At 48.8% G+C, this 24538-nt stretch overlaps 1 protein-coding gene across 5 annotated transcripts in view; it reads right to left on the reverse strand.

Annotated features, from left to right (window-relative positions):
* LOC147621385 (uncharacterized) overlaps positions 1 to 24538 on the reverse strand; it is a 152962-nt gene that overhangs the window by 43955 nt on the left and 84469 nt on the right. For 3 of the 5 annotated variants that reach the window (XM_086824139.1, XM_086824140.1, XM_086824138.1), the window contains exon 7: positions 15101 to 15452. The exons of the other annotated variants lie outside the window; for them this stretch is intronic. In XM_086824139.1, coding sequence (XP_086680265.1) covers positions 15101 to 15452 — 352 coding nt within the window. The remainder of the gene's footprint in view (positions 1 to 15100; positions 15453 to 24538) is intronic. 5 annotated transcript variants of the gene reach the window in all.

Below are 24538 nucleotides of genomic sequence, written 5' to 3' on the forward strand. Positions count from 1 at the left end.
ATAATGTGATCTAGAAGAGACATCATGAACTACTACATACGACAGGGTAGACAAAGCCTGGGGTAGACCAAGATGTTGCAGCCGCCTTGTGCTGCTGCATCAAGAGTCATCAAACACTCAACCATCTCAGATCTTCATCTTGCCAACATGGGACTTGGCAGCCTTCTAGCTGTATGCATGTGGGAATTGCTCTTTAAGAAATTTACCGTGCCTACTGCTGCACCACGACTTTGTTGCCAAAAGAGCAAGATGGGTGGTAGCAGGAGAATGGTGTGATAAGCAAGGTGTGAGGAAGGGCCATAAGCGAGGGGTGAGGCAGCTGAGAGGCAGCTGAGACACAGGTTATAGAGAAGCCTCAGGTGACACGTCACCAATGTGTAGCTTGTTTGCAAGGACGCCAATGTGTAGCTTGTTTGCAAGGACGCCAAGTAGTTTATGTGAAAGGGGCGAGATGCGAAACGACGGTCAGCAATGTGTAGCTTGTTGCAATGGCTAGGTGCACAGTGCACCGTTTGCATGGCCACCAGAGGCGCCAAACTGGCAAGCAGTGAGGAACTGGCAAGGGTAGGTGGGAGCCATAGGACACACGATGTGGGGACGAGTTGTTGGGAGGTGACTATGATGCACAAAGAGACAGGTAAACAAGTGGAGGCATGTGTGTGAAGGGGGCAAGGAGCTAGGAGCTGCATAGAGGGGTGGCAAGGGTAGAGGAGGCGAAGAGGGAGCGGGAACGTATAGTAGTTGAATAGATAGATGAGAGCAATGGCAGCACATTGCGAGCAGCGAACCACCACACAGTAGCATTGGGTGTCTGGACAAACACTCCTCCACATTGGTGATGACCCGTCAGTAGTGATGCAAGACACTCTCACGAAACCCTAAGCAAAAGTAACTGTTCTTATTGATGATGAAACCCCAAAGAATAGGAAATGGGGAAGGAAGCACGGCCATGCCAACCCATGAACCAGGACAACACCAACACTATGAGTGACCGAGAAAGGGGAGGGGGGTGGTGAGTCGACAAGGGGGAGGCAGGGAGTCGACAAGAGGGAGGGGGTGGATGGGTGAGTCAATGGAGAGATAAGGGGGGCCGGTTGATTGAAGTGACGAAGAGGTAAGGGGGAGGTGGAAGGTCGACGAAGAGGGAAAGGGGGAGGTGGAAGGTCGACGAAGAGGGAATGGGGTTGTGGCAGACGGCAACTTCGCGGGGGGGAGGGGGGGGGGGGGGGGTCGACAAGGGGTAGTGGTTGGGTGAGGTGAGTCGCCAAAAAAAAAAAAACAAGTTGGCCGTTGGGTGAGTGGACGAAGGGGTTGGGTCGGTTGGGTGAGTCGATGAAGGGGGAGGGCGCGGATAGTCAAGAAGAGATGAGGGGACCGGTGGTCGCCAAGAGGGGGGGTGAATGGGCAAGGGAGAGGGTGATGCGAATGGTCGAGAAGGGGGGGGGGGGGGGGGTAGTATATCCGGGCAAGAGGGGGGGTGCTGAGTGAGTCGACGAAGAGGGAGCGGTGGGTGGAGTTGACGAGAGGGGGAAGTCGAGCGGGGAGAGACGACAAGGGTTGAAGGGGGGATGGACAAACGAAGAGGGAGTTGGCAGATAGACAAAAGGAATTTTTGGCAGATGGCCCCAAGTGGAGAGTGAGGTGACGGATGGTCGAGAAGCAATGTTGGCGGACGGCTGGAGCGGGAGCTAACAGATGGTGCGGAGAGCCAGCAGACGGCCTACGGTTGCAAAAGCCGGCGCACGAGTGGAGATATGGGGTGGTTTGATGGAAGGTTTAAGGGGGGAGAGGAGTGGCGGACGGACCAACAAGGAAAGAAGGGGGTCCGAGTCCGAGAGGGGGGGCTGTTTGGACGAGCCGACAAGGAAAGGAGGGAGCTGTCCGATGAGTCCGTGAGGAGGGAAACTGTCCGTGAGGATGAACCGGGGGATGGCGGACAAACCAAGGGGTGAAGTTAATGGATGAACCAGAGCACAGTTGAGGGAATAGTTGGGATTTATTATTATTATATATATAAAAAGAGGCTAAGAGGGAAACTTGCCTACCAAGGTGGGTGGGGCTTGCATTGGTTTTCTGTGGGAGTTGATCTTGTTGCTGCGTCCGGACACAATGGCATTCCCAACTCGCAGAGTTGGTGATCGGTTGTTGAATGGGGGCTTGGAGTGAAAGGAAAGACTCCCACATGGTGGGGTGACAGGAGTTGTCTGCTTGTGGTGGCCTCGTGGTACTAGAATGGGATGAGGGTTATAGGCATGGCCGTTAGAGATAGGTGGCACTTGCCTACCAAAGTGGCCAATGGTGCTAGAGGTTGTAAGATGGTTGGGAAGATAGCTAGGAGATGGGTAAGTGTGCATGGCAAGGATCAAGTGCATCCGTGAGGGCGTGTGCAGAAGGGGAGGGAGATTCATTGTTGGACCTTGTGGTGTGGGTAGAAGAGGAGGTAAGGTTGAGGATGACCAAGATGAAATAAGGTGACCATGGAATAGATGGTGCGGAGCATAAGGGTAGCTAGGCCTGCTTAGCTGTGAAGTAGACGGGACAAGGAAATGGTGCCAGTAGGAACCCTGATGTCGACGAGGAAGTGAGGGTTGGAAGGGTGGTGGAACCATCGGCAGTTGTGAGTTGGGTAGAGGTGTGGAGGCCAAAGGAAACTTCTTCTTCCTGCGGTGATGCTTGGCTCGATTCGAGATGGATCCTCCCAAGTTGGGGACTTGGGTGGGCTGTTTTGGCCCGCCTTCTTGGGGGCTCTCCGCATTGACTTCCATCATGTAGGATGTGATGCTTTCTACTGCTTAGAGCCAGTCAAGGAGTTCCGACTCATCACCATGGGGAACAAGGCCTTCTATCGTCGGACAAGAAGTGGGCGTCAGAGAGTTGGGAGAAGAAATGGGGGCTACTGTGGCACCACGGATCCCTTGGTCCAGACCTTCCTCCAATTTGAGCTCCTGTGGGCCATGCTCGTGAGGAATCCACAATCGATCGGAATCCCAATTGTGTAGAACACCTGTACTCCAAAGCCATGGATGACCAATGAGTAAAGAGTAGGCCCCTCTGACATCAGGAAGCTGGATCACCACAAAGTCCAGTAGGAATGGTATCCCTTGGATTACTACAGTGACACCTTCTACTAGGCTGATAGGGGTCACCTCCCGTTGGTCGTCCATCCGAACATATAAGTTGGCTGGCCGCTTCACCTTGAGGCCTACTGCATGGAGTGAATTCCGACATGAGGTTCACTCCGGAACCAACGTCGACGATCGCCCCAAAAAGTGGCGTGCCATGAATCTCCATAGAGAGGGATTGGTACGGCTAATACCCATGCAACTGGCAACACTGGAGGGAAGGGGAAACCCACATACTGCCCACCACTAAAATTGGTGGTCGTACCATTGAATTGCTCCAATAGTGTACTGAGACATTGACGGACGTTTGGGCTAATTTGGAGCAGATCAAAGAGGTTCAGTAACATGGTATTTCCCTTGAGTAGATCCTCCACAGAGAAAGGTGTAAGCTGTGGTTTGAAATGTGGAAGAGAGGGGATAGGTGGTGTGTTCACCAACATGGAATGCTGGCTGTGGAGGTCCTTGAAGGCCTGCAAGAAGGACTGGTCTATGACTGTGTGGGGGACGGCAGAGCCTTATCATCTGGCTCATCCCGTTGTTTTTTTTAGGCATGGCCTTCCTTTGTGATTTGGTGACCACTGTCGTGGATGGCGGATCTTCATGGGTAGCTGTTGGGTGTGTGACGGACACTGGACAGGGAGGTTGGCAAGTGGACGGAGGATGTCCTATAGAGACTAAGTGGGTGGAAGGTAGGTCACCTGGGGACTGGGTGGGCAAGAAGGAGGCGTCACAGCATGGCAGGGTTGTAGAACGGCAATGGCAACTGTAGCATAATGGGCAAGGTTGGGGACTGCTGAGGCGGAATGAGGAGGTTAATGATGGAGTTGACGGAACCCCTTGACGTAGTAGTAGTCTTTATTTTCATGTCCTCCCTTTTCGGGAATTCCTGGACGGTGTGTCCAAGTGACTGGCACATAGCACACCACAACCCCTTCTTGACTTCATGCTGTCTTCCATTTTTCAGTCTCTCTTTTGAGTTGGAGAAAGGTACTTTCCTCGCTAGGAGGTTTCTGGCTCACTTTGAGTGCATGAAGCTCCCGCTTCAGCTGAGCCATCAAGTCATCTATTTGTGTCACTATTGGATGTATAGAGCTGACATCACGCCCAAACATGAGTTGTGCATTTTCAAGTTGGGAGGCTAGCTCCTGGAATTCCAACAATGTTGTTGGTGTGGGCCGACTCTCCTGAATCTTCTGCTGGGTGGACCTGGGTAAGGCTTGTGTCACCCAGTGACGCATCATGAAGTCGCCAGGATAAGTCAGTAAGCGGGACACCAGCACCGTGCTCTCTGTCATGAGTTCCGGCACTCTCTCCCCCTAATAGCAATTGGAGCTTCCCTAGCTCTTGGAGAATGCGGTCCTCATAGTTACCAAGACGAAAGGTCCAAAGGAAGGTGTCCTTTAGAGTGGTTCAATTTGCAAAGTGGTCGATTGGAAATTGACTGAACCACTTGTCTCCAGAACCTTCGAGAGTGGACGGAAAGAACACCAAGAAGGCATCCTCCCACTCAATGGCCCTAGTTCTTGCAAATGGAGATGAACCGTCGGATGTGGTCATCCACATCCTCAATGTACGATCCTTTGAACGTGGGAAGCTTGACATTGACTCCGCCCAACACCATGGAAAGGTGTTCTGCGCCAGGAGGATTGGCTGGACCAGGATGGTTGGATTGGCCTCCCGCATTGCCAAGGGTGGGGTTACCAAGGTTAGCCGCCATAGGAAGAGGTTCCCTAGGTGGTACGTAGTTGAACCTCTTCTAACTATGGCCGCGTATTGAGAGAGGACTCTTAGATGGGCTGACTGGACTACCACGGGAGCGTGTATTGGGCATGCAGAGAGGACGTAACACAGAAAGAGGACACAACGCAAAGGAAAGGGTGAGCTATAAGGACTCCTCGTTTTGAGAGTCCCACCGGGCATGCCAAATTTTAGTGTACCTGCAGCAGGGCTGGTTGCCCGGCACACTATGTGATGGCTCTTCTCTGGACAGTATGTCCGGAGTCCTAGATGCTCACAGCGCAACACAAAAGACACTATGTAGTGGAACACAACATAAGAAGAGACTAGACTGTGAAAGGAACGAGAACACTTGCACTACTCAGAGAACACTAATACATGTCCTTCACTGTACCGTGGACACTCAGCAAAGGTCACAGTGAAGAGGACGACACAGCTCAAGCTGATGACAAAACACAAGGTACAAGTGGTATTAGGGATGAGCATAAAGGATGTCCTCCAAGGTGAGATAAGGATGCAGGATCAGGATGTCCTCCAAGACGGATGAAGAGGATGTCCTCTTGGGATAAGGATCAAAAGGATGTCCTCCAAGGAGATGAGTGAGAGATGAAGAATGAAGGATGTCGCATATCCTTCAAGATGAGTCGAGGGACCATATATGCTTGAGGTCCAGTCGGTGGCATCTCCTATCTTTGGTGGATGCCATGAGGTGAGATAAGGGATGAGCCTAAAGGATGTCCTCCAAGGTGAGATAAGGATGCATGTCATGATGTCCTCCAAGACAAATGAAGAGGATGTCCTCCTGGGATAAGGATCAAAAGGATGTCCTCCAAGAGTATGAGTTAGAGATGAAGAATGAAGGGTGTTGGATATCCTTCAGGAGTGGAGGGACCATATATGCCTGAGGTCCAGTCGGTGGCATCTCCTATCTCTAGAGATGCCGTCGGAGTGTCAGTGAGTGCCGTCAGTGCCATTGGAGCCTTCAATGCTGCAGATGATCCCAATGCTTGGCACCTCTGTTGACTCTCTGTGACGGTGTGACTGTTGCGGTGGACAGTCCGTGTTGGTGTGACACTGTTGTGGTGGACAGTCTGTGTGGTGGGCACCCTTGGTGGCTACAATGGCAAAGCTATGTACTACTCGTATGCATGGTGTCAGGTAGGTGGAAGGTAGGTCACATGAGTGGTGGAAGGTAGGTCACATGAGGATTAGCTTGGCAAAGGTGTAGGAGTGTGGAAGGTTAGTGGAATGGTAAGGGAGGCTGTGGCGTAATGGACAAGGTTGGGGGCTATCAAGGTGGGGTGAGGGGCTTGCTGCTGATGAAGTTGACGGAACCCCTTCACATAGAAACAATCTTTGTCTTCATGTGCTCCCTTTTCACAGTAGGAGCAGTACCTCCTCTTTGGGCATTCCTGGTCGGTATGTCTTGTCACACAATGACTAGCATATGGCACAGCATCACCCCTTCTTGACTTCTTCTTGTGTCTTCAGTTCCTCAATCTCCTTAGTTGGGGTAGGGCACTTTCCTCACTCTGAGATTTCTGGCTCACTTTGAGTGCCTCCAGCTCCCGCTTCCACTGAGCCACCGGGTCATCCAAGTGTGTCACCGTTGGATGTACGGAACCCTCATCATGCTCAAACATGAGTCCTACATTTTCTAGTTGGGAGGCTAGCTCCTGGAATTCCAACAAGGTAGTTGGTAGGGGAAGACTCTCCCGAATCTTTTGTTGTGTGGTCCTAGGAAAGGTCTATGTCACCCATTAACGCACCATGAAGTCGCCAGGGTAAGTTGGTAGGCGAGCCACCAACACTGTGGTCTATGTCATAAGTTCTGCCGCGCTCTCCCCTGGTAACATCTGCAATTTCCCTAGCTCTTGGAGAAGGCGGTGATAGGATTTTTTGTGGCCAAAGCGATATGCTCAATGGAGATGCTCACCCCAACCCCATCCTATTAGATACCTGCATCGGGACCCCAGGAGTGGAAGGATGCTTTTAACCCCATGATGAAAAGCATGCCCTTCTTCAATTACACTATGCAGAATGCCAAACACTTGGATCTGGGACAAATCCAGAGAGTCCCTACTTTTAGACCGCATTATTGGGAGGCTTATGGGATCACCCTTGACATGCAAAGAGCTTTTTGGCTGAGGTTGTGGCACTCGTACAGAAAAATGAAGATGTCCTCTTTTATTTGACTTTCTCTACATGGTGGCCTTGCCACCAACCAGTGGAGATCGGTCATTGGTGCTAGCTCAACTTGTCCAAGATGTGCAGGAGCTTCAGAGGGAGACAGTCTGGCACAGAGGAATTGGATTGCAATAGCACACCTTTTTGGAAGGATGAGGAGGGACAGCCTGCCTCCTCTTTCTCACATATCTTTGATGCAAACCCAAAGTTTCAACATTTTGGTGCAGCAAACATCTTTAGGAGCATAGTAAATAAGATACCTTGTAGCCATGGCCTCTCGATTTCCTCTCTTGGCCACTAGTCAACTATCCAACTAGTAAATTTTATTCTTTTTCCAGAAAGGAGACTTCTATTAAGTATGAAAAAATTTTACAAAATGGAGATTTCGCACCAAGCAAGGTGGAGATCTCAACCAATCAGGAGCCCTCTGCTGCCAATAGGGTCCCGAATGAGAGGATGTGAAAAAGATACCAATGTCCCACACTATCATAAACTGGCCGCGCTTCCTCTCCGCAGCCCTCGAAGATCCATGGATTCTGGCCCAGGTAGCCATAATGGTGTGAATAATATCACTTCAAATCCTGCAAAGACACTGAGAAACAAGAACGGGAGTACCCCCTCAATGGCCTTGGTGCATCTAGCCTTCCAGATATTCCAGGCTGAGATGCTCGCAATAATCTCCCAAGAGCTGTCTAACCTCTGTGCCGGAGGGACAAAGTGTGAAAGTGGCAAATCCTGAAGACAACACTGCCGAGCAACTCCTTGCCTAACCATAATGGCCAAGCTCCTGTCAGTCCCCTCGAATCTCAGCTGAGGCCCAGACTGTGTCAACCAAATGATAGAACCAAAAGAAATGATAGCATCCCTCTTAATCCTACCAAAGAGGTGTGAAATCGCAGACCAAACCCTCTGTGCTTCCTTGCATCCCCATAAACAATGGTAAACTGACTCCGAAACTCCTGCACATCTAGGGCATGCTGGGCAAGCACCCGTAACAAACCTCCACTCATTGGTGGCCAGACCACCATGAAGAGAAACCCAGATAAAGGAGGAAATCTGTGGTTTCCTATAAGAATGCCACAATCTCCGCCAAAATACCCTCTGAATGTCAGTCGAAATGCCGTAAGATTCCCAATGGGGTCTAAGAGTAGGGACACTCTGAATGTGTCCCAACATAAGATGTCTGGCATTCCGCACCGTATAACTGAAAAAAGGCATGCTTTTCAAAGGGTTTCACGCATCCTTCCACTCCCACTCACCGGGGTCCCAATGCAAATGTCTAATAGGGTAGCCACCATACAACCAGAGGCTAACACTCTCTGTGATCATCCCTTTGGGGGGGGGGGTCGTCAACAAAGACGTGCTTCCCTAACCTACCAACAACTCTGACTGGACGAATCTGGGGGCCCTTCAATAAGGTCCTGCACGTCACATCTCTCCAGCTGCCATCCATCCTGTAGAGAAAAAAAAACGGTACATCATCCTCCCTAGGCAAGGGGAGAACCATAACCTGAAGAGGAACACCTGTCCGAGAAAAAACCCCAAAACAAGAATGATGACGGCCTTCCAAGAAAGATCCAGTAATCCAGTGGTTAGGAATGGTTGCATCAACCTGTGCAATCCTCCGGCTAGAGCCTCTCAAATGCTGCGTGAAATCCAATCTCTGTACCTTGGTGAGGCTCTGAAGTCTCTTCCAAGCCAGCACTGTGGGGCATAGGGTCTCCCAGCCAGCCCAAAGAAAATGCATAGCTGCCCCAAGAGGCCTACCATGCAAATCTAAGATCAAATCATTCCACAGAATGGGCTGCCGATTAACTTCCTCCACTGAACGCGCGGGAATGTGTACCAAAAAAACTCCTCAGGCAGTCCCTGGCCCGTGGGAGGGGCCTAACTAGAGGAGATGAAGGGGAGCGGTGAACTGCATCCGAAAAAATAAAGCGTGACCTGAGAGTCCAGTCGCCTCCGCAAGCAGGGACACACTTTGTGATCTGCTCCATGAGAAAGTCCTTCCACGAGGTTTGTAGGCATTGTGAGGGACTTTTGAAAAAGCATAGTTGCGACAGTCAGTGGACAACCGTGAGCTCCCCGAACCCTGAATCGCCTCATTCCTCCATCGCTGCGCCCCTCATTCCTCCTTCGCTGCACCCCTCTTCCTCCATCGCTGCCTGATTCGTTCCCTTCCGCCTCTGATCCTCTCTGCCTTTGCTTCCTTCCTTCCTCGCTGCCCCCTCCTCCTTCCTCGTTTCCTTCCTATCGCTTCCTTCGTCCTCGCAGCGCCCCTCATTCCTCCTTCACTGCGCCCCTCTTCCTCATTTGCTGCCTGCTCCTTTGCCCCCTTTCCTCCTCCGCCTCCCCTCCTTGCCTTTGCCTGCCCATTTCACCTCCCCTCCTCTTCTAGTCGCCTCCCATCCTTCCTCCGCCTCTTCCCTCAGCACAGCACTGCTATGCTGCCCCTCCCCCGCCCCTCTTCGCTTTGTGTCCAGCCTCTTCCCTTTTCTTTTTTTTGTTGTTCCTTTTTCCTCCCTCCTTTCCTTTCCTCCGCCTCATCGCCTTCCTCTTCCCCTTGGTTCGGATTGTTCCTCATCCGGGTTCAAGTCGACCTTTCTCTTCGATTAGCATCATGGCTAATCATTCTCCCTCGGCCGGGCGAACCATTGTTTTCTCCGACGCCGAGCTTGCGGTCCTCTACGCCGAAATTGAGAAAGACTCCAAAACGACCCTCATTGCCAGAATCTTTGGATCTCACCCTTCCCATCTCTAGGCTCGGGATTGGGTCCTGGGGCGGCTCTGCCCTCCGACCTCGCTCTACACTTTCAAGATGTCAAGTTGCTTGGAAGAGGTTTCTTCCAAGTGGATTTTGATTCTGAGGACGCAGCCTCAGAGGTTTTGAAGGGCAGCCCTTTGCCATTGGGCCCGAGGAAGATATTCTTGCCATTGCCCTTGTTGCCCCGCAGGGCGAACAGGTTTCTCGTACATATGCAGGCACGGTGCAGGGCCTCGGACAAGGGCCTGTCAGTGGACTTTGCCCTGTGGATTTTCCCATCCTCCAACATTATGAGTGGCATCCTCAGGCTGCCCATCGTCTTCTTAGATCGGGGGTCAAACTCTCTTCTCTTCCATGAGAATCGTCTCATGGAATGTTCAGGGCCTTGGAGGGCTTCCCACCCATGGTAGGCAGCGCCTTCTGAAGGACCAGCTTCACCCTGCTGTTACAGGAGGGTCTATAGATGTGCTTTTGTTGCAAGAACACAAATTGGATAGATCTCAGTGTGGCAAAACTGGTAAGATGCTTTCTGGCCACACCTTCTGGTCCTCGGCAGTTGGGACTAGAGGGGGTGTTTGTATTTCCGTGGCAACATCTATTATACCTCATGTTATTGGGCACAGTGTTATCATCCCTGCTAGAGCGCAATGGATCTTGATCATGCATGAGGGTCAGAAATTGGGAATCTTGAATATCTATGCACCTAATGTGAGAGGTCAAAGGGTGGCCTTTAGGGACACCATTACAAATGTCATTCCCCAGGTTGATCATTGGATAGTGGGAGGAGATTTTAATATGGTTAAGCAACCTTCTGACAAGAAGGGTGGATGCGAAGGGGGTTTACACCCTTTGGAGCGAGCCTCATGGGAGAGGTTCACGCTTTCGTTTTTTGGCAGGGATTGCTGGACTGAGGAAGACTTCCAAAGAAGGCCAAATTCCTTATCTTTCTCTTGGCATAACCGCAAGAGCGGGGATGAGAGCATCTTTGCATGTCTGGACAGGTTTTATGTGGATGATTGGTCCTTGGACAGAGGAGGCACCATTGCTAATATGCCTGGCACCACCAAATCCGATCATTGCCCCGTCGTTTTGTGTCTCGGGGAGCGTGCTGACTTCGCCTTTCATGCGAATGAGGCCTTTTGGACTCAGATGGGTGGCAGATGCAACAAAGAGTTTTTTTCAGCACACCGGCCTTCCCATAGCAGGGACTCTGTGAGGTACTTGCAGGATTCACAGGGTGAGGTTCAGATTGAACCTGATAAGGTGAGGGATATTGCTTCAGAATTTTATCGGTCTTTGTTGACTGCAGAGGTGCCCTCCCTTAAAGAGATGTGGCACGGTAGAAAGTTTGGGAGTGCATGCCCAAGCTCATTACAGATGCTATGTGTTCTTCCCTGGATGCCCCTTTCTCGAAGGATGAATTCCTTCACGCTCTGCATGCTCTTTCCAGTGGCTCATGCCCCGGGGATGATGGTCTTTCTCCCACCTTCTTTATTCTTTTTTGGGATCATATTGGAGATGCTATCACTGTTGCCCTTCAAGAAATGTGGGTGTCGGGTATGATGCCTCCATACCTCACGGAGGGGCTGATTCACCTTATCCCCAAGAGTGGGGACAAGACTGACATCAAGCAATGGAGGCCCTTCACCCTCTTTGGATCTGCATATAAAATCTGAGCTAAAGCCTTGAGTGTAAGGTTACAGCCGATTCTCCAAAGGACTATCCATGATACCCAGAATGGGTTCCTCCAAGGAAGGAGTATATTTGATAACATCTTTTCTTTCTGGGAAGCTGTCGAGTGGGCAAAGGCTAGTCAGCAGCCTCTTGCCACTCTTTTGCTTGATTTTGAAAAAGCTTATGACAGAGTGGATTGGGATTTTTTGGAGGGCACTATGTCACACATGGGGTTTTCCCAAAACTCGATCAGAGGTGTGTCTTGCCTATACAGGGAGGCTCATAGCACTGTTTTAGCCTGTGGGGGGCGTGGTGAGCGTTTTCAGATTTCCTGTTCAGTGAGGCAGGGCTGTCTCCTCGCCCCTTTACTTTACCTCATTGTAGCTGAGGCTATGAATAGGTTTCTTCGGGCTGCCCCAGGTGTTGTGGGTCTCAGGCTGCCTTTATGTACGAAGGAAGAGTTATTGGACTTTGAGTTCGCAGATGACACGGCGTTGTTCCTTGAGGCTTCACATGCTTGTTTATGTGCTTTCCAGACAGCCTTGGAGGCCTTTTGTTTGGCAGCACGAGCTACTATCAATTGGCATAAGTCAGTTGGTTTTTGGATCAGTGATTCTCCTCTTGCAGATTGGGGTACAGATGTTGGTTTTACTTGGATTGAGAGAGGATGCTCTGCTAGATACCTTGGTTGTCAGGTGGGTGTTGACATCTCCCCTGCACAACAGTTTGCTCCAGTGCTCTTAAGCATTAAAAGCAAACTTCATCACTGGAGTAGGAGGAAGCTCGACTTGGCCTCTAGAGATTTGGTGGTTAACCAAGTTTTGCTAGCCACGACTTGGTTTATCGCTTCGTGCTGGATTTTTCATAAGGGCTGCATTGGACAGCCTCGTCGCCTTATTCGGAACTTTCTTTGGTCAGGGCTTGATGGAAATGCACACACCAGGGCTAGAGTTGCTTGGGAAACCATTATCAGGCCTAAGCAGGAAGGGGGATTGAATATCATTGACCCTGAGGTGCAATGTAAGGCTTTGTTGTGTAAGCTGGTTGTCATAGGGTTTCTTCCAGGCTCTGAGCCGTGGAAGGACTTTCTCATGCAGCAGATCATGAAGTGTGTCCCTATTCGCGGAGGTGACTGGACTCTCAGCTCACGCTTTATTTTTTCGGATGCAATTCACTGCTCCCCTTCATCCCCCCCTGGTTAGGTCCCTCCTACAGGCCTGCGACTGCCTAAGGAGTTTTTTGGTACACATCCCCCCGCATTCAGCAGAGGAAGTTAACCGGCAGCCCATTCTGTGGAATGATTTGATCTTAGATGTGCATGGTAGGCTTCTTGGCGCAGCTATGCGTATTCTTTGGGATCGCTGGGAGACGCTTTGCCCCACAGTGTTGGCTTGGAAGAGGTTTCAGAGCCTCACCGAGGTACAAAGATTGGATCTCACGCAGCATTTGAGAGGCTCTAGTCGGAGGATTGCACAGATTGACGCATCCATTCCCCAACCACTGGATTACTGGATCTTTCTTGGAAGACCGTCATCATTCTTCGTTTGGGGTTTTTTCTAGGACAGGTGTTCCTCTTCAGGTTATGGGTCTCCCCTTGCCTAGGGAGGATGATGTACCGGTCTTTTTTTCTGTACAGGATGGATGGCAGTTGGAGAGATGTGACGTGCAGGACCTTATTGAGGGCCCCTAGATATGTCCTGTCAGAGTTGTTGGCAAGCTAGGGAAGCACATCTTTGTTGACCCCCCCCCCCCCCCCCCCCCCCCCCCCCCCCCAGGGATGATCACAGAGAGTGTTAGCCTTTAGTTGTATGGTGGCTAACCTATCAGACATTTGCATTGGGACCCCAGTGAGTGGGTGTGGAAGGATGCTTGTAACCCCTTGAAAAGCATGCCTTTTTTCAGTTATACGGTACGGAATGCCAGACATCTTATCTTGGGACACATTCAGAATGTCCCTACTCTTAGACCCCATTGGGAATCTTACGGCATTTCGACTGACATTCAGAGGGTTTTTTGGTGGAGATTGTGGAATTCTTATAGGAAGCCACAGATTTCCTCCTTTATCTGGGTTTCTCTTCATGGTGGTCTGGCCACCAATCAGTGGAGGTCAGTTATTTACTGGTGCTTGCCCAGCATGCCCTAGATGTGCAGGAGTTTCGGAGTCAGTTTACCATTGTTTATGGGGATTTAGGGAAGCACAGAGGGTTTGGTCTGCGATTGCACACCTCTTTGGTAGGATTAAGAGGGATGCTATCATTTCTTTTGGTTCTATCATTTGGTTGACACAGTCTGGGCCTCAGCTGAGATTCGAGGGGATTGACAGGAGCTTGGCCATTATGGTTAGGCAAGGAGTTGCTCGGCAGTGTTGTCTTCAGGATTTGCCACTTTCACACTTTGTCCCTCCGCACAGAGGTTAGACAGCTCTTGGGAGATTATTGCAAGCATCTCAGCCTGGAATATCTGGAAGGCTAGATGCACCAAGGCCATTGAGGGTACTCCCGTTCTTGTTTCTCAGTGTCTTTGCAGGATTTGGAGTGATATTATTCACACCATCATGGCTACCTAGGCCAGAATCCAGGGATCTTGGAGGGCTGCGAAGAGGAAGCGCGGCCAGTTTATGATAGTGTGGGACATTGGTATCTTTTTCACGTCCTCTCATTCGGGACCCTATTGGCAGCACAGGGCTCCTGATTGGTTGCGATCTCCACCTTACTTGGTGTGAAATCTCCATTTTGTAAAAAATTTTCATACTTAATAGAAGTCTCGTTTCGAAGAAAAAAAAATCTCTGTGCCGACAGGGCGTATCCTGAATCTGGCAAATCCTAAATACAACCCCGCTGAGCAACTCCTTGCCTGATCAAAATGATGTGACTCCTATCGTCCCCCTCATACCTAAGCTGGGGCCTGCTGACTGAGTCAACCAAATGATCTGGAAGGCTAGATGCACAGAGGCCATAGAGGGCACTATTGTCTTGGACACACAGTGCCTTAGGAGGATTTGGAGTGATATTATCCATACCCTTACGGCAACCTGAGCCAAAATCCAGGGATCTTCGAGGGCCACAAAGAGAAAGCACGGCCAGTTTATGAGAGAGTGGGATCATGGTCTATTCTTCATTTCCACTCATATGGGACCTTGTTAGCAACACAAGACACCCGATTGGTTGAGATCTCCACCTAGTTTGGTTTGAAATCTCCCTTTTGTATATTTTTTTCATACTTAATAGAAGTCTCTTCTCCGGAGGGAAAAAAAACACACAACACATGCCCAAAAATCCTACATGCACACTTTTCAAAGGTATTGAGTGTGCATGCTTGTGCACGTGCCTACACATATACACAGACAGGCAGACATCTGACAGAATAACTTTTCAAAGGTATTGAGCCTATCGCTTATACACAGACAAGCAGCCATCTGACAGACAAACAGATACATAGATAGATAGATACACACACACACAGTTTTTTTTTTGTAAGAAGCTTTGTACACACGCTTGCACGCATACACAGAACTTGTGTGTGTAGCTTAGAAATATGCAGGTTCACATTATATGATCGAAAGTTCTTAAATTGCATAATTATGTACGTAAACATCTATTGCAGCATTCTCCATTACCTTGAACGACGATCGGCAGTCCTGGGAGCTTGTGAGACCATGGCAAGCTCCATAGATTCTGGGTTCCAATGAAGCTGTGAGACCATAGGCAGCTCAGTCTGAGATGCTTTTTGCTCTTCTTTGTGGATCTCTTTGTGTATGTGCCTTTGCTCAGTTGTCTCTTTTTTTGAGAGGTGCTCAACTTTTCCATTAGGGTTCCATGTTTCACCTTCGTTTGTTACAGATAATTGTTGTGCTTGAGAAGGGTTTTCTTTTGGCTTCATAGTATTTATGGTTGTGTCTGTGTTTGTTCCCAAAATTGTTTGTGAGCTCTCTAGTCTGCAGTCTGATCCTTTCATAATATCTATGCTTCCTGTATACCAGCGGTGTAAATCGATGTTTTTTTTTAAAGAAAAAAACTGTATCATTAAAAGGGTACGTGAATATAGACACACGCAGCACAAGTGACCAGTAAGTATGTTTCTACATGTATACAATTTTGTAGTATCCTAGGAAGAGTGCGCTAGTGTATGATTCTTGCATACTATGCATAACAGGACAGCTGGAAGATGAGGTGCACTACATGCTTAGCTGCCAGACATCTAGAGAGCTCAATCTATTTTGTGGCCCAAACTTCCCCGACCCAGAGCATCACGGACAGATGCGGATCCAGGATCTCCTTCGATGCCATGATATGGTTTCATCACAAAAACCAAATACTCTCAAGGTCATCAGATCCATACTGGCTGAAGATGGCATCATTATTAATTGATGATAGCTAGTTTCTCCCGTACAGAGTCACATGCGGACATCACATCTGTATACGCTAGTGGTAGTTGCTTTCCCTTTTCTTATAGTTAATTTTTCCATGGCTCAGTATATCCATGGTATCATTGTGGTCTCATAGACCCTTTGGGTCTTTTAATATACCTTTCTATATCATGTAGCTGAGGGAGACCTCTCGGCCATACTCATTAGCACCATGCTTGATACTTTGGAGAGTGGTATACCATCTATTGGGGGCTGATGCTCCTCTCATGTTTCATGTTCATATTCTTGGTATTCCACAATGACATTTCCATGGACAGTTTTGTGTCACTCCAGTGAGATAGTTTTTGTTTGTTTTTGTTTTATTTTCCGTTCCATGATGAGATATGCCATGGACATTATTGTATCACTTTGGTCTCATAGGCCCATTGGGTCTTTAGTTGTTTTTCAGTTTATGCTTTTCAGTTTCTACTTAGGACATTTAGTTTCCTTGAGTTTTGGTTGTATTGGTACTTTAGTCTCATAGGCCACTTTGGCCTCTTGTAGACATTAATATACCTTTCTCTCTCTCTTTATTACTATTTTGTACCCAAGATTATGTACCTCATGGATATGATGCAACCTTTTGGTCTCATAGGTCATTTTGGCCTTTTGAAGACGTTAATACAACTTTCTTTCTTCTTTCTTCTTTCTTCTTTCTCTCTCTCTTCCGAGAGGGTTTTGGGCCGTTACGCAGGATCATGGAGTTTGAGGATCAGAGATGCATGGGATTGTTCCTACTTGAGCTCAGGAGACACATAGAGACCCTCTTGGCAGACAGGAGACCGAGCCATGATGTACCTAGACAGAGGACCCTAATAGATTTCTTCGGAACCAGCACTAGTAACCCAGCCCACACACCTCCAGATACCTCCTCCATTGGACCATCAAGGCACCGACCACACTCCCAGGGAGCCACCACTGATAGAGCAGTCATCTTATGCCATGCTCGTCGGCCACACCCACCAGGATCCCGACCACGACATCCTCACCATCGCCACATCAGAGCCATTATTGCTCGGCATCGGAGGCGCCTACCACGCTTCTACGACCTCTCCATTCTAGGCAGCCCCATGGCGGAGATATTTGATCTAAGGAGAGGGCAACACTTCAACTGATCAGCATACATGGATCTACCTGATATACATTTTTTAGTATTTTCCACTATTTTCTACTCAGTATCATCTTAGAGTCTTACAGTTCTATTCTTATAACTGTAGGACAATCAGTTTATTGTACTTTTTAGTCTCATTTAGTTGTTCTCTTTGATGAGACACCAACTTCAGATGTACTCTCAGTTTTGGTCTCATAGGCCACTATGGCCTCTTAGAGACGTTAATATATCATTTCATTTCTCTCTCCCTTGCGAGCCCGATGCTCCAGACTCCCTGGGCCTCGTCAGCAACACAGACATCAGCCCCAGCTTGAGGAGTTCTTGAAGAGGCACAGAGCCACCTCCCCACGCCCGGTGGATCTGCAGAGCCTTCTACAAGCTCACCCCATGCTCGATATCCTTGACGGCCCTCTCCCCCTACCAGGGACTTAGCTCCATACGTTGTACGATGATGATGGTCCGACTTTGTATCCACGCTCATAACTCTATTCTTTGTTTATTTTGTACCATGATGAGATTACATGGACATTATTGTATCACTTTTGGTCTCATAGACTCACTCGGTCTTTTGAAGACATTTAATATAACTCTCTCGAGGATACCAACCGGGTTATCCAGTTAGATCTTCTCAGCCTCTACACACATTGCACATGGATCACACCTCCAGAGCTCCCCACGAAGATGTACTTCTACACAGATCACTTCCTCACACTCACTGAGGATGGATTCATCTAGCAGCCGGGCTACTTGAGTGTTCACACGTCTCATGCCATGCGGCTTGCGATTGGCCAGATACAAGTTTCATCCCACCGCCTCACAATGGAGACAGGTAGAGCTAAGCGCATCTTCAGAGCCGGGAAGCTCATATGGAGACCCAAAGAGGAGAGGATCTGCTGACTATGGCACACAGAGGTTGAGACGGAGGAGCATCACATATGCTGCTGCCCTGTATACTATGAGATCCGTGGGAGGTTTCACTGTCTTTCGTGAGGGATTTGGTCCACTCTCCAGGATCATTGACTTCCAAGACAAACGTTGCCTAGGCCGCTTCCCTGCTTGAGGTCCGCACACACAGGGACACCTTCTTGAGAGAGCTTCGGCCCCAGCCACCCCACCCCCTCCCTCGCGTCTCCTCCGAGAGGGTTTTGGACCATTACCACATGTGATGGAGTTTGAGGATCAGAGGCGTTTGGGGCTTTTCTTATTGGAGCTCAGACGCCATCAAGAGGCTCTCCTATGAGCCAGGACAGCACACCAGGATCCACCCCGCTAGCGAGCCACGACAGATTTTTTTAAGGCCAAGACCACCCCAACAGATACGACCAGGACTTCCACTACCCCCTCGACGAGCCACACGTCCCATAGACGTCCTTCAGGAGGAGTCACCCTTGATAGAGCCATAGCACTTTGTCGAGCAAGACGCCCATGCTTACCAGGACCTCGTCCACGCCCGCTTCATCACCGGTGGATTAGAGCCATCATCACCCACCAAAGAAGACAACTCAGGAGAGGTTTCTCCACTCTTGACCATATCTTGACACTCAAAGCTATTATTGAGGAGGGCAGATTATATGGCAGGAGGATTTATTGTTGCTTTGTGGATTTCTGCAAAGCTTTTGACACAGTACCGAGAGCCAGACTGATGTGCAGACTATAGGAGATGGGAGTGCCCACAGAGCTGATTTGGGGAATCATGGCTTTATACAGGACAGTTGTGGGGCAGGTACGTACTACTCAGGGTATATCTGAGATGGTTCACTCCACTATTGGGGTGAAACAGGGCTGCCCCCTTTTTCCCACCTTATTTGGGATGTATGTGGATGAGGTTTCGGACTATGTAGAGCGGGAGGGTGACAGAGGAGCACAGCTAGCAGGGACATGGATTCCACTATTATTGTATGCTGATGATATTGTGCTGATCTCAGATTCTCCAGAGGGGATGCAGCGTCATTTGGATGCATTGCACATGTTTGCACAGGACATCGGATTGTCTGTTAACCTTGGTAAAACCAAGGTGATGGTGTTTAACACCACAGCACAGTGGGTTAGGAGGTTAGTACCCACCTTTACATATGGTCAGGAGACAGTGGAGTATACAGATGCATATACTTACCTTGGTGTGGTTTTTAGTGGCCCACTATTTTCCTTGAGGAGAGCAGCGGAGACCAGATTGACCAGAGCTTATGCAGCATTGGGGAGACTAGAGAGGCTGTGTTCGCAGGTTCATTTCAGGAACCTCGAACAAAGCTCTGGCTCTTTGACACTTTGGTCACTTCAACCATGCTGTATGGAGTGGAGATATGGGGACCCTCAGTGGATCACCACAGCCGAGCTGGTAGCACTGATGGATGGAGATGTACGGAGAGGCCCTTGGTTTCTATGATTTCTATGATTTCTATGATTTCCCAGATGATTAGGGCCAAGGCCTCCGTACCACATGATATTATCCGTGCAGAGATGGCTGCCCCCCCATTGGTAGTAGAGGCACTCACTCGATCAGTCTCCTTTATACATAGCACTTGGGCTCTCCCTAGAGACAAATATGCTCGCTTAGCCCTGGAGTCTTCACGACAGTTGGCATCACAGGGAGACGGATCATGTTGGTATGCACAGATGACAACTTGGTTCCAACTGCATGGCTTTAGTATGGACAGGCTACCTCCGTTTCAGTACTCCCTGGATGCACCCTCCCTCTCTCTCACACGGGCAGAGATTACCAGACTTATCACGCAGGACTTGACTCAGCTGGACACTAGGAGGACATGGATACAGCCGACACACGAGCTTGGTACGAAGATGGCTTTCTATAGAGATCATCTTCTCCAGCTCACGGAGGATGGGTTTGTGATTAGACCCAGCTACATGGATACTCATCTTTCTCATGGGGTACGGTGTGCTATTGGTCAGATGCGCACATCCTCACACAAGTTAGAGATTGAGACTGGCAGATTCAGAGGAGTACCAGCTAAGGTGAGGATTTGTCAGCTGTGCCAGAAGGAGCCAGCGACAGAGTTACATTACATATGTCACTGTCCAGTATATTATGAGATACGAGGCCATTTTCACTGCCTGTTCAGAGAGGGTTTCGGACCACTTTCTAGAGTCATGAGATACCATGATCAGAGATGCCTCGGATTATACTTGCTGGAGCTGCGTAGACATAGAGAGGGTCCCTTGAGAGGGAGGGGATCAGAGAGGGAGAGACACCTACAGAGGCAGATTACAGACTTCTTTCGACCAGAGATTGAGCAGTTAGGCCAGCAGGCATTGCAGCTAGCCCCAGAGTATAGCCGCACCAGAGGTACACTGATTGATTGGGCTATAGAGCTGGGGCGGTCCAGGCGCCCCAAGATGAGAGGCCCATCTCGACACCGGCGGAGACTACAACAGAGGATCAGGACCATACTAGCACGGCATGGGAGACGTCCAGTCAAAGTACTCACCATGGAGGACATTGAGGATATCCGCCATCAACCGATGAGAGACATCTTTGGATAGTGATGTATATGACATGGCTCTACCTGATATACATTTTCTAGTATTTCCTAGTATTTTCTACTCAGTATCATCTTGGCTCTTAGAGACGTTAATATATCATTTCTTTTGATTTCTCTCTCTTGTGGGAGTACTTTTTATTATAATTTTTAGTCTCATTTAGTTGTTCTCTTTGATGAGACACCAACTTCAGATGTACTCTCAGTTTTGGTCTCATAGGCCATTATGGCCTCTTAGAGACGTTAATATATCATTTCATTTCATTTCTCTCATATATGGATGCATGGAAAGCAAGTAAGGACACCACATGTGCCCATCCACTTCTCCTTGAATTCAAGGACACCACCAGCCCCCACAAGCATTCTTGGATAATAAAGCAGCCCTCACAGGTGAGAAAATTTATCTTGGTGATGATCTCACTCCCACACAGGTGAAGCATAGAAAAATGAGCATGCCACAGGTGCTTGAACCCTGTAAGGTAGATTGAAGTCCCCCAGTAAGAGGACCTCACGTAGTCCCAAGAAACCCGTGATATCCTCGGAGAGAGCTATGTATGGAGACTCCCTCCGCTCGTGGGGCATATCGTGATGAATTTGGGACGAAATAGCATTTTGCCACAAAGATGCATCTCGAGGTTGTGACGTGGTAATTGCACCTGCCAATACGAGAGGAGGTGGTAAAGGTAGGAATGCTGTCACTGAAACGAACCGAACAAATAGGGGTAATCTATGCATGGTCATTCCGGGTCCGCGCATATTGGGGATAGTGGTTATAAAATTAATGGAACCTAAAATAAGGAAAACACCTGATAAGTGGGGACTAGAAGTGGTTGAATCAACAGCTCCTCCGGAATGACTGGTTATACTACTCAAAGGGGGATAGCACATATGTTAAATAGCCTCAGCAACGTTGTGCTTGCCTAATGCTATACGCCATATGTCTCTGTATGGATCGGACTGTACCTTTATCTATCACCCTGTCATGAAGCCTTTCCCTTAGAGAATCTGTAATCTACAACCGCACCCACATGTAGCGGGCCACCTCATCCCTCCTAACTATGCTAACTATGGGCTATAATTATGTTCAAAATAAAATGGCTACTCCTCTTGATCCCCTCACCCCTCCTGTTGTTCGGGTCTCCCTCCGGTAAGCTGACTCCCACTGGTATCCTGATACATGTGGTAGTCCTCTCTCCTGGCTCTGGTGCATGTCTGTGTAGAAGATGGTGTCCCATCGTGTGAAAGCGTCTCCCTGAATCCCTCAATGTCTGACCACAAAGTCCCATTGCAGTTCCAAACTGCCATCCTCAAATGTGTGGTCCCATAGACCCCTATCCCTATTTGGGATGTCTTTCTGTGATGATGACCTTGCCATCTCTATAAACTACCCAGCACCAAGAGTGAGCAGAGTGACCCTATCAGGTTGCAGGTGATAGACCAGGATGGCACAGGGCTACAACGGATCACACAAGACCATGGAGCCATCACTTTAATGGGAGATGCCTCCTAGAGCTTGGCTCACGCCACAACCTCGCTATGTATAATGGGATGGCATGGTGGCCTGCATCAAGAGGGCTTCCTAGTTTTCCATACAAGGGGGGCACCATCATTGATACCTGACTTTACCATCCCACCATGCCGACTTTGTGCCGACCACAGCTACCTCGCCTTCACCCGTCCACTTCGTATCAGGGAGAGGTACCACCAGTCAGCAGGAGTCCAAAACAATTTTGGGAGTGATTTCCTGATTTGGGGGTATGCATGGCTCTCAGCAGGAAGAAGCAGAGAAGAAAAAACGACGAGGAGCAGGATTTGGAGATTGGGGGAATGACCATCAACCTGGAACAGAAGGGAATTGGACAGTAGATTTCTGTGTGAGAAGCTGTGAGAGAAGCTAGAGGGGAAGTGTGAATTGGATGACCAAGAAGCTATATACAGGGTTCAATTGAATGAACACGTGATTGATTTAGAGAATATGTGAGAAGGGTGATGGAGGATTTTGATCATCTTGAACTTTGGGATCAAAAGCTAGAGCAGATAAGACTAAGCAGGTAAGGGGCCAATTGGGATTTGACTTGGCTTAAGACCTCTGACAGTGTAGTTGTTGAAACTTGGCATTCTCCTCAAGTTACAAGGTGATTGAAGTTTGTTTCAGATAACAATTTGTGGCTTCTGGTTGGGAATTCATCCTTGGATGCTTCTGCCTTTATGCTTTCATAGAATTGTGCAGAATTAGGTGTGTCAGTTGTCATAGCTTTCATCTTACTGTTAAGGGCTCAATTGGGAAGGAATGGTTGTAAAATCTGTATATAACAGAGTGCAGTTTGGATGTCTAAAGCCTTTTGCATCTGATGATTGAATATTTGAGAAGACGCTGACTGATTGTTAACCCAGAGTTCTGGGCTTGTGTGTGTGTGTGTGTGTGTGTGTGTGTGTGTGTGTGTGTGTTGATCTAAAGCAGACAACATCTTGTTGCACAGGTTTAATTTCATCAATTGGGTGGGTTTGATTGAGTCTCAGAGATTGAGCACTAGTTGGTAACATAGATTGGGTCTCTGATTTGTAGGACTGTCCATTGGATCAAAAAGGCTCAAGGAGTATTAGTGGTAGATTTCTCAGGTTGTAAAGGAGGGATTTAATTTGAATTTGATCTGATGCTGTGATGACTGTGAAACAGGACAGATTTGGACTTGAATAGAGGGCTGATCTAGGATCAAAGGTGGTCAAGGTGTGAGCCATTAATATCGTTTTTTTTTTCTGAGGTATAAGGAGGATGAAAGTCCATTGATCTAGAGGACTAGTGAAGTGTAAGGGACTGGCTCCATCTCTTCAAGGGATAACAACAGTCAGTTTGAATCTTTTTTGATCAACAAAGGTTCAGGGGAGATCATTTGGGGTTGATAGGTGCTTTAACCATCACACAGAACCCTTATTACAACATCTTTTGTGTGAGTAAGCTACTGGGCCAAATCCAGAAGTGTGAAGCTGAACAGACTAACCGGTACCTTACTCGCGGCCAGAAACGAGCACATTGTCATAAACAACACAAGGACTTGTACCAATTCTTCTTGAGTGGGAATTCTAACGAGGCTTGGCATAGGATCCGGGACAATCCCCCATCACAGACGCACACATCGGGCACTCATATGCACATGCATTATACCCCTCCCACATCCACCTCATGCACGTCCCACCACATCCACCTTCTTCACGGGAGACACGGTGGTGAAGGCTATACACAGGCTTCAGAACGGCCAATCACATGATCACAAGGGGCTTATGACTGAGCACCTCTTTTATGCAGGACACCCTGGCACCCCTCCTAGCCTATATGTTTAATAGGTCCCTCTCAGAGGGATTCCCCCCCACCTGGTCATCGCCTATCCATAGGGCGGGAGACCCCATGGATCCTAATAACTACAGAACCATCATGATCGGCCATATCTTGGCAAAGCTCTATGGATCTATACTTGAATCTGAGCTCAACACACTATCAGAGAGAGGGATACAGAGCACCGGGGAAAGCAAGATTCAAGATGTCCTACTCCACTCTGGTTCACATATTCACGCTTCAGGCTATCATCGAGCAGGCCAAGGCATATGGCCACCAACTATACTGCTGCTTTGTGGACTTCCGCAAAGCTTTTGATACAATGCATCGGCCCCGTCTCCTACAGCACTTACAGCATCTTGGGGTCCCGTCATTTGACATGATCTGGGCTATCATTGCTATATGAATCAATAACTGCCAAGGTGAGATGCCTAGGAGGACTATCTGAGAAGGTCTCTAGCACCATCCGAGTGAAACAAGGATGCCCACAATCTCCGAACCTCTTTGGACTTTACATAGATGAGATCCCAGACGTCATTGACAGAACCAAAGACAAAGGAGCTTTTCTAGGCAGTATTCTTGTTTCCATCCTTTTATATCGTACTCATTGCAGATTCTAAGGAGGGGACCTGATGCTCTGGGTCGGGGACATCTAGCTCGCAGAATGGATCGAGCTCTCGCTAAGAACACCTCTGGGGCGTGGAGATGGAGTG

The sequence above is a fragment of the Cibotium barometz genome, chromosome 30 (assembly GCF_041138505.1).
Source record: "Cibotium barometz isolate CiBa-2024 chromosome 30, ASM4113850v1, whole genome shotgun sequence".
NCBI lineage: Eukaryota > Viridiplantae > Streptophyta > Polypodiopsida > Cyatheales > Cibotiaceae > Cibotium > Cibotium barometz.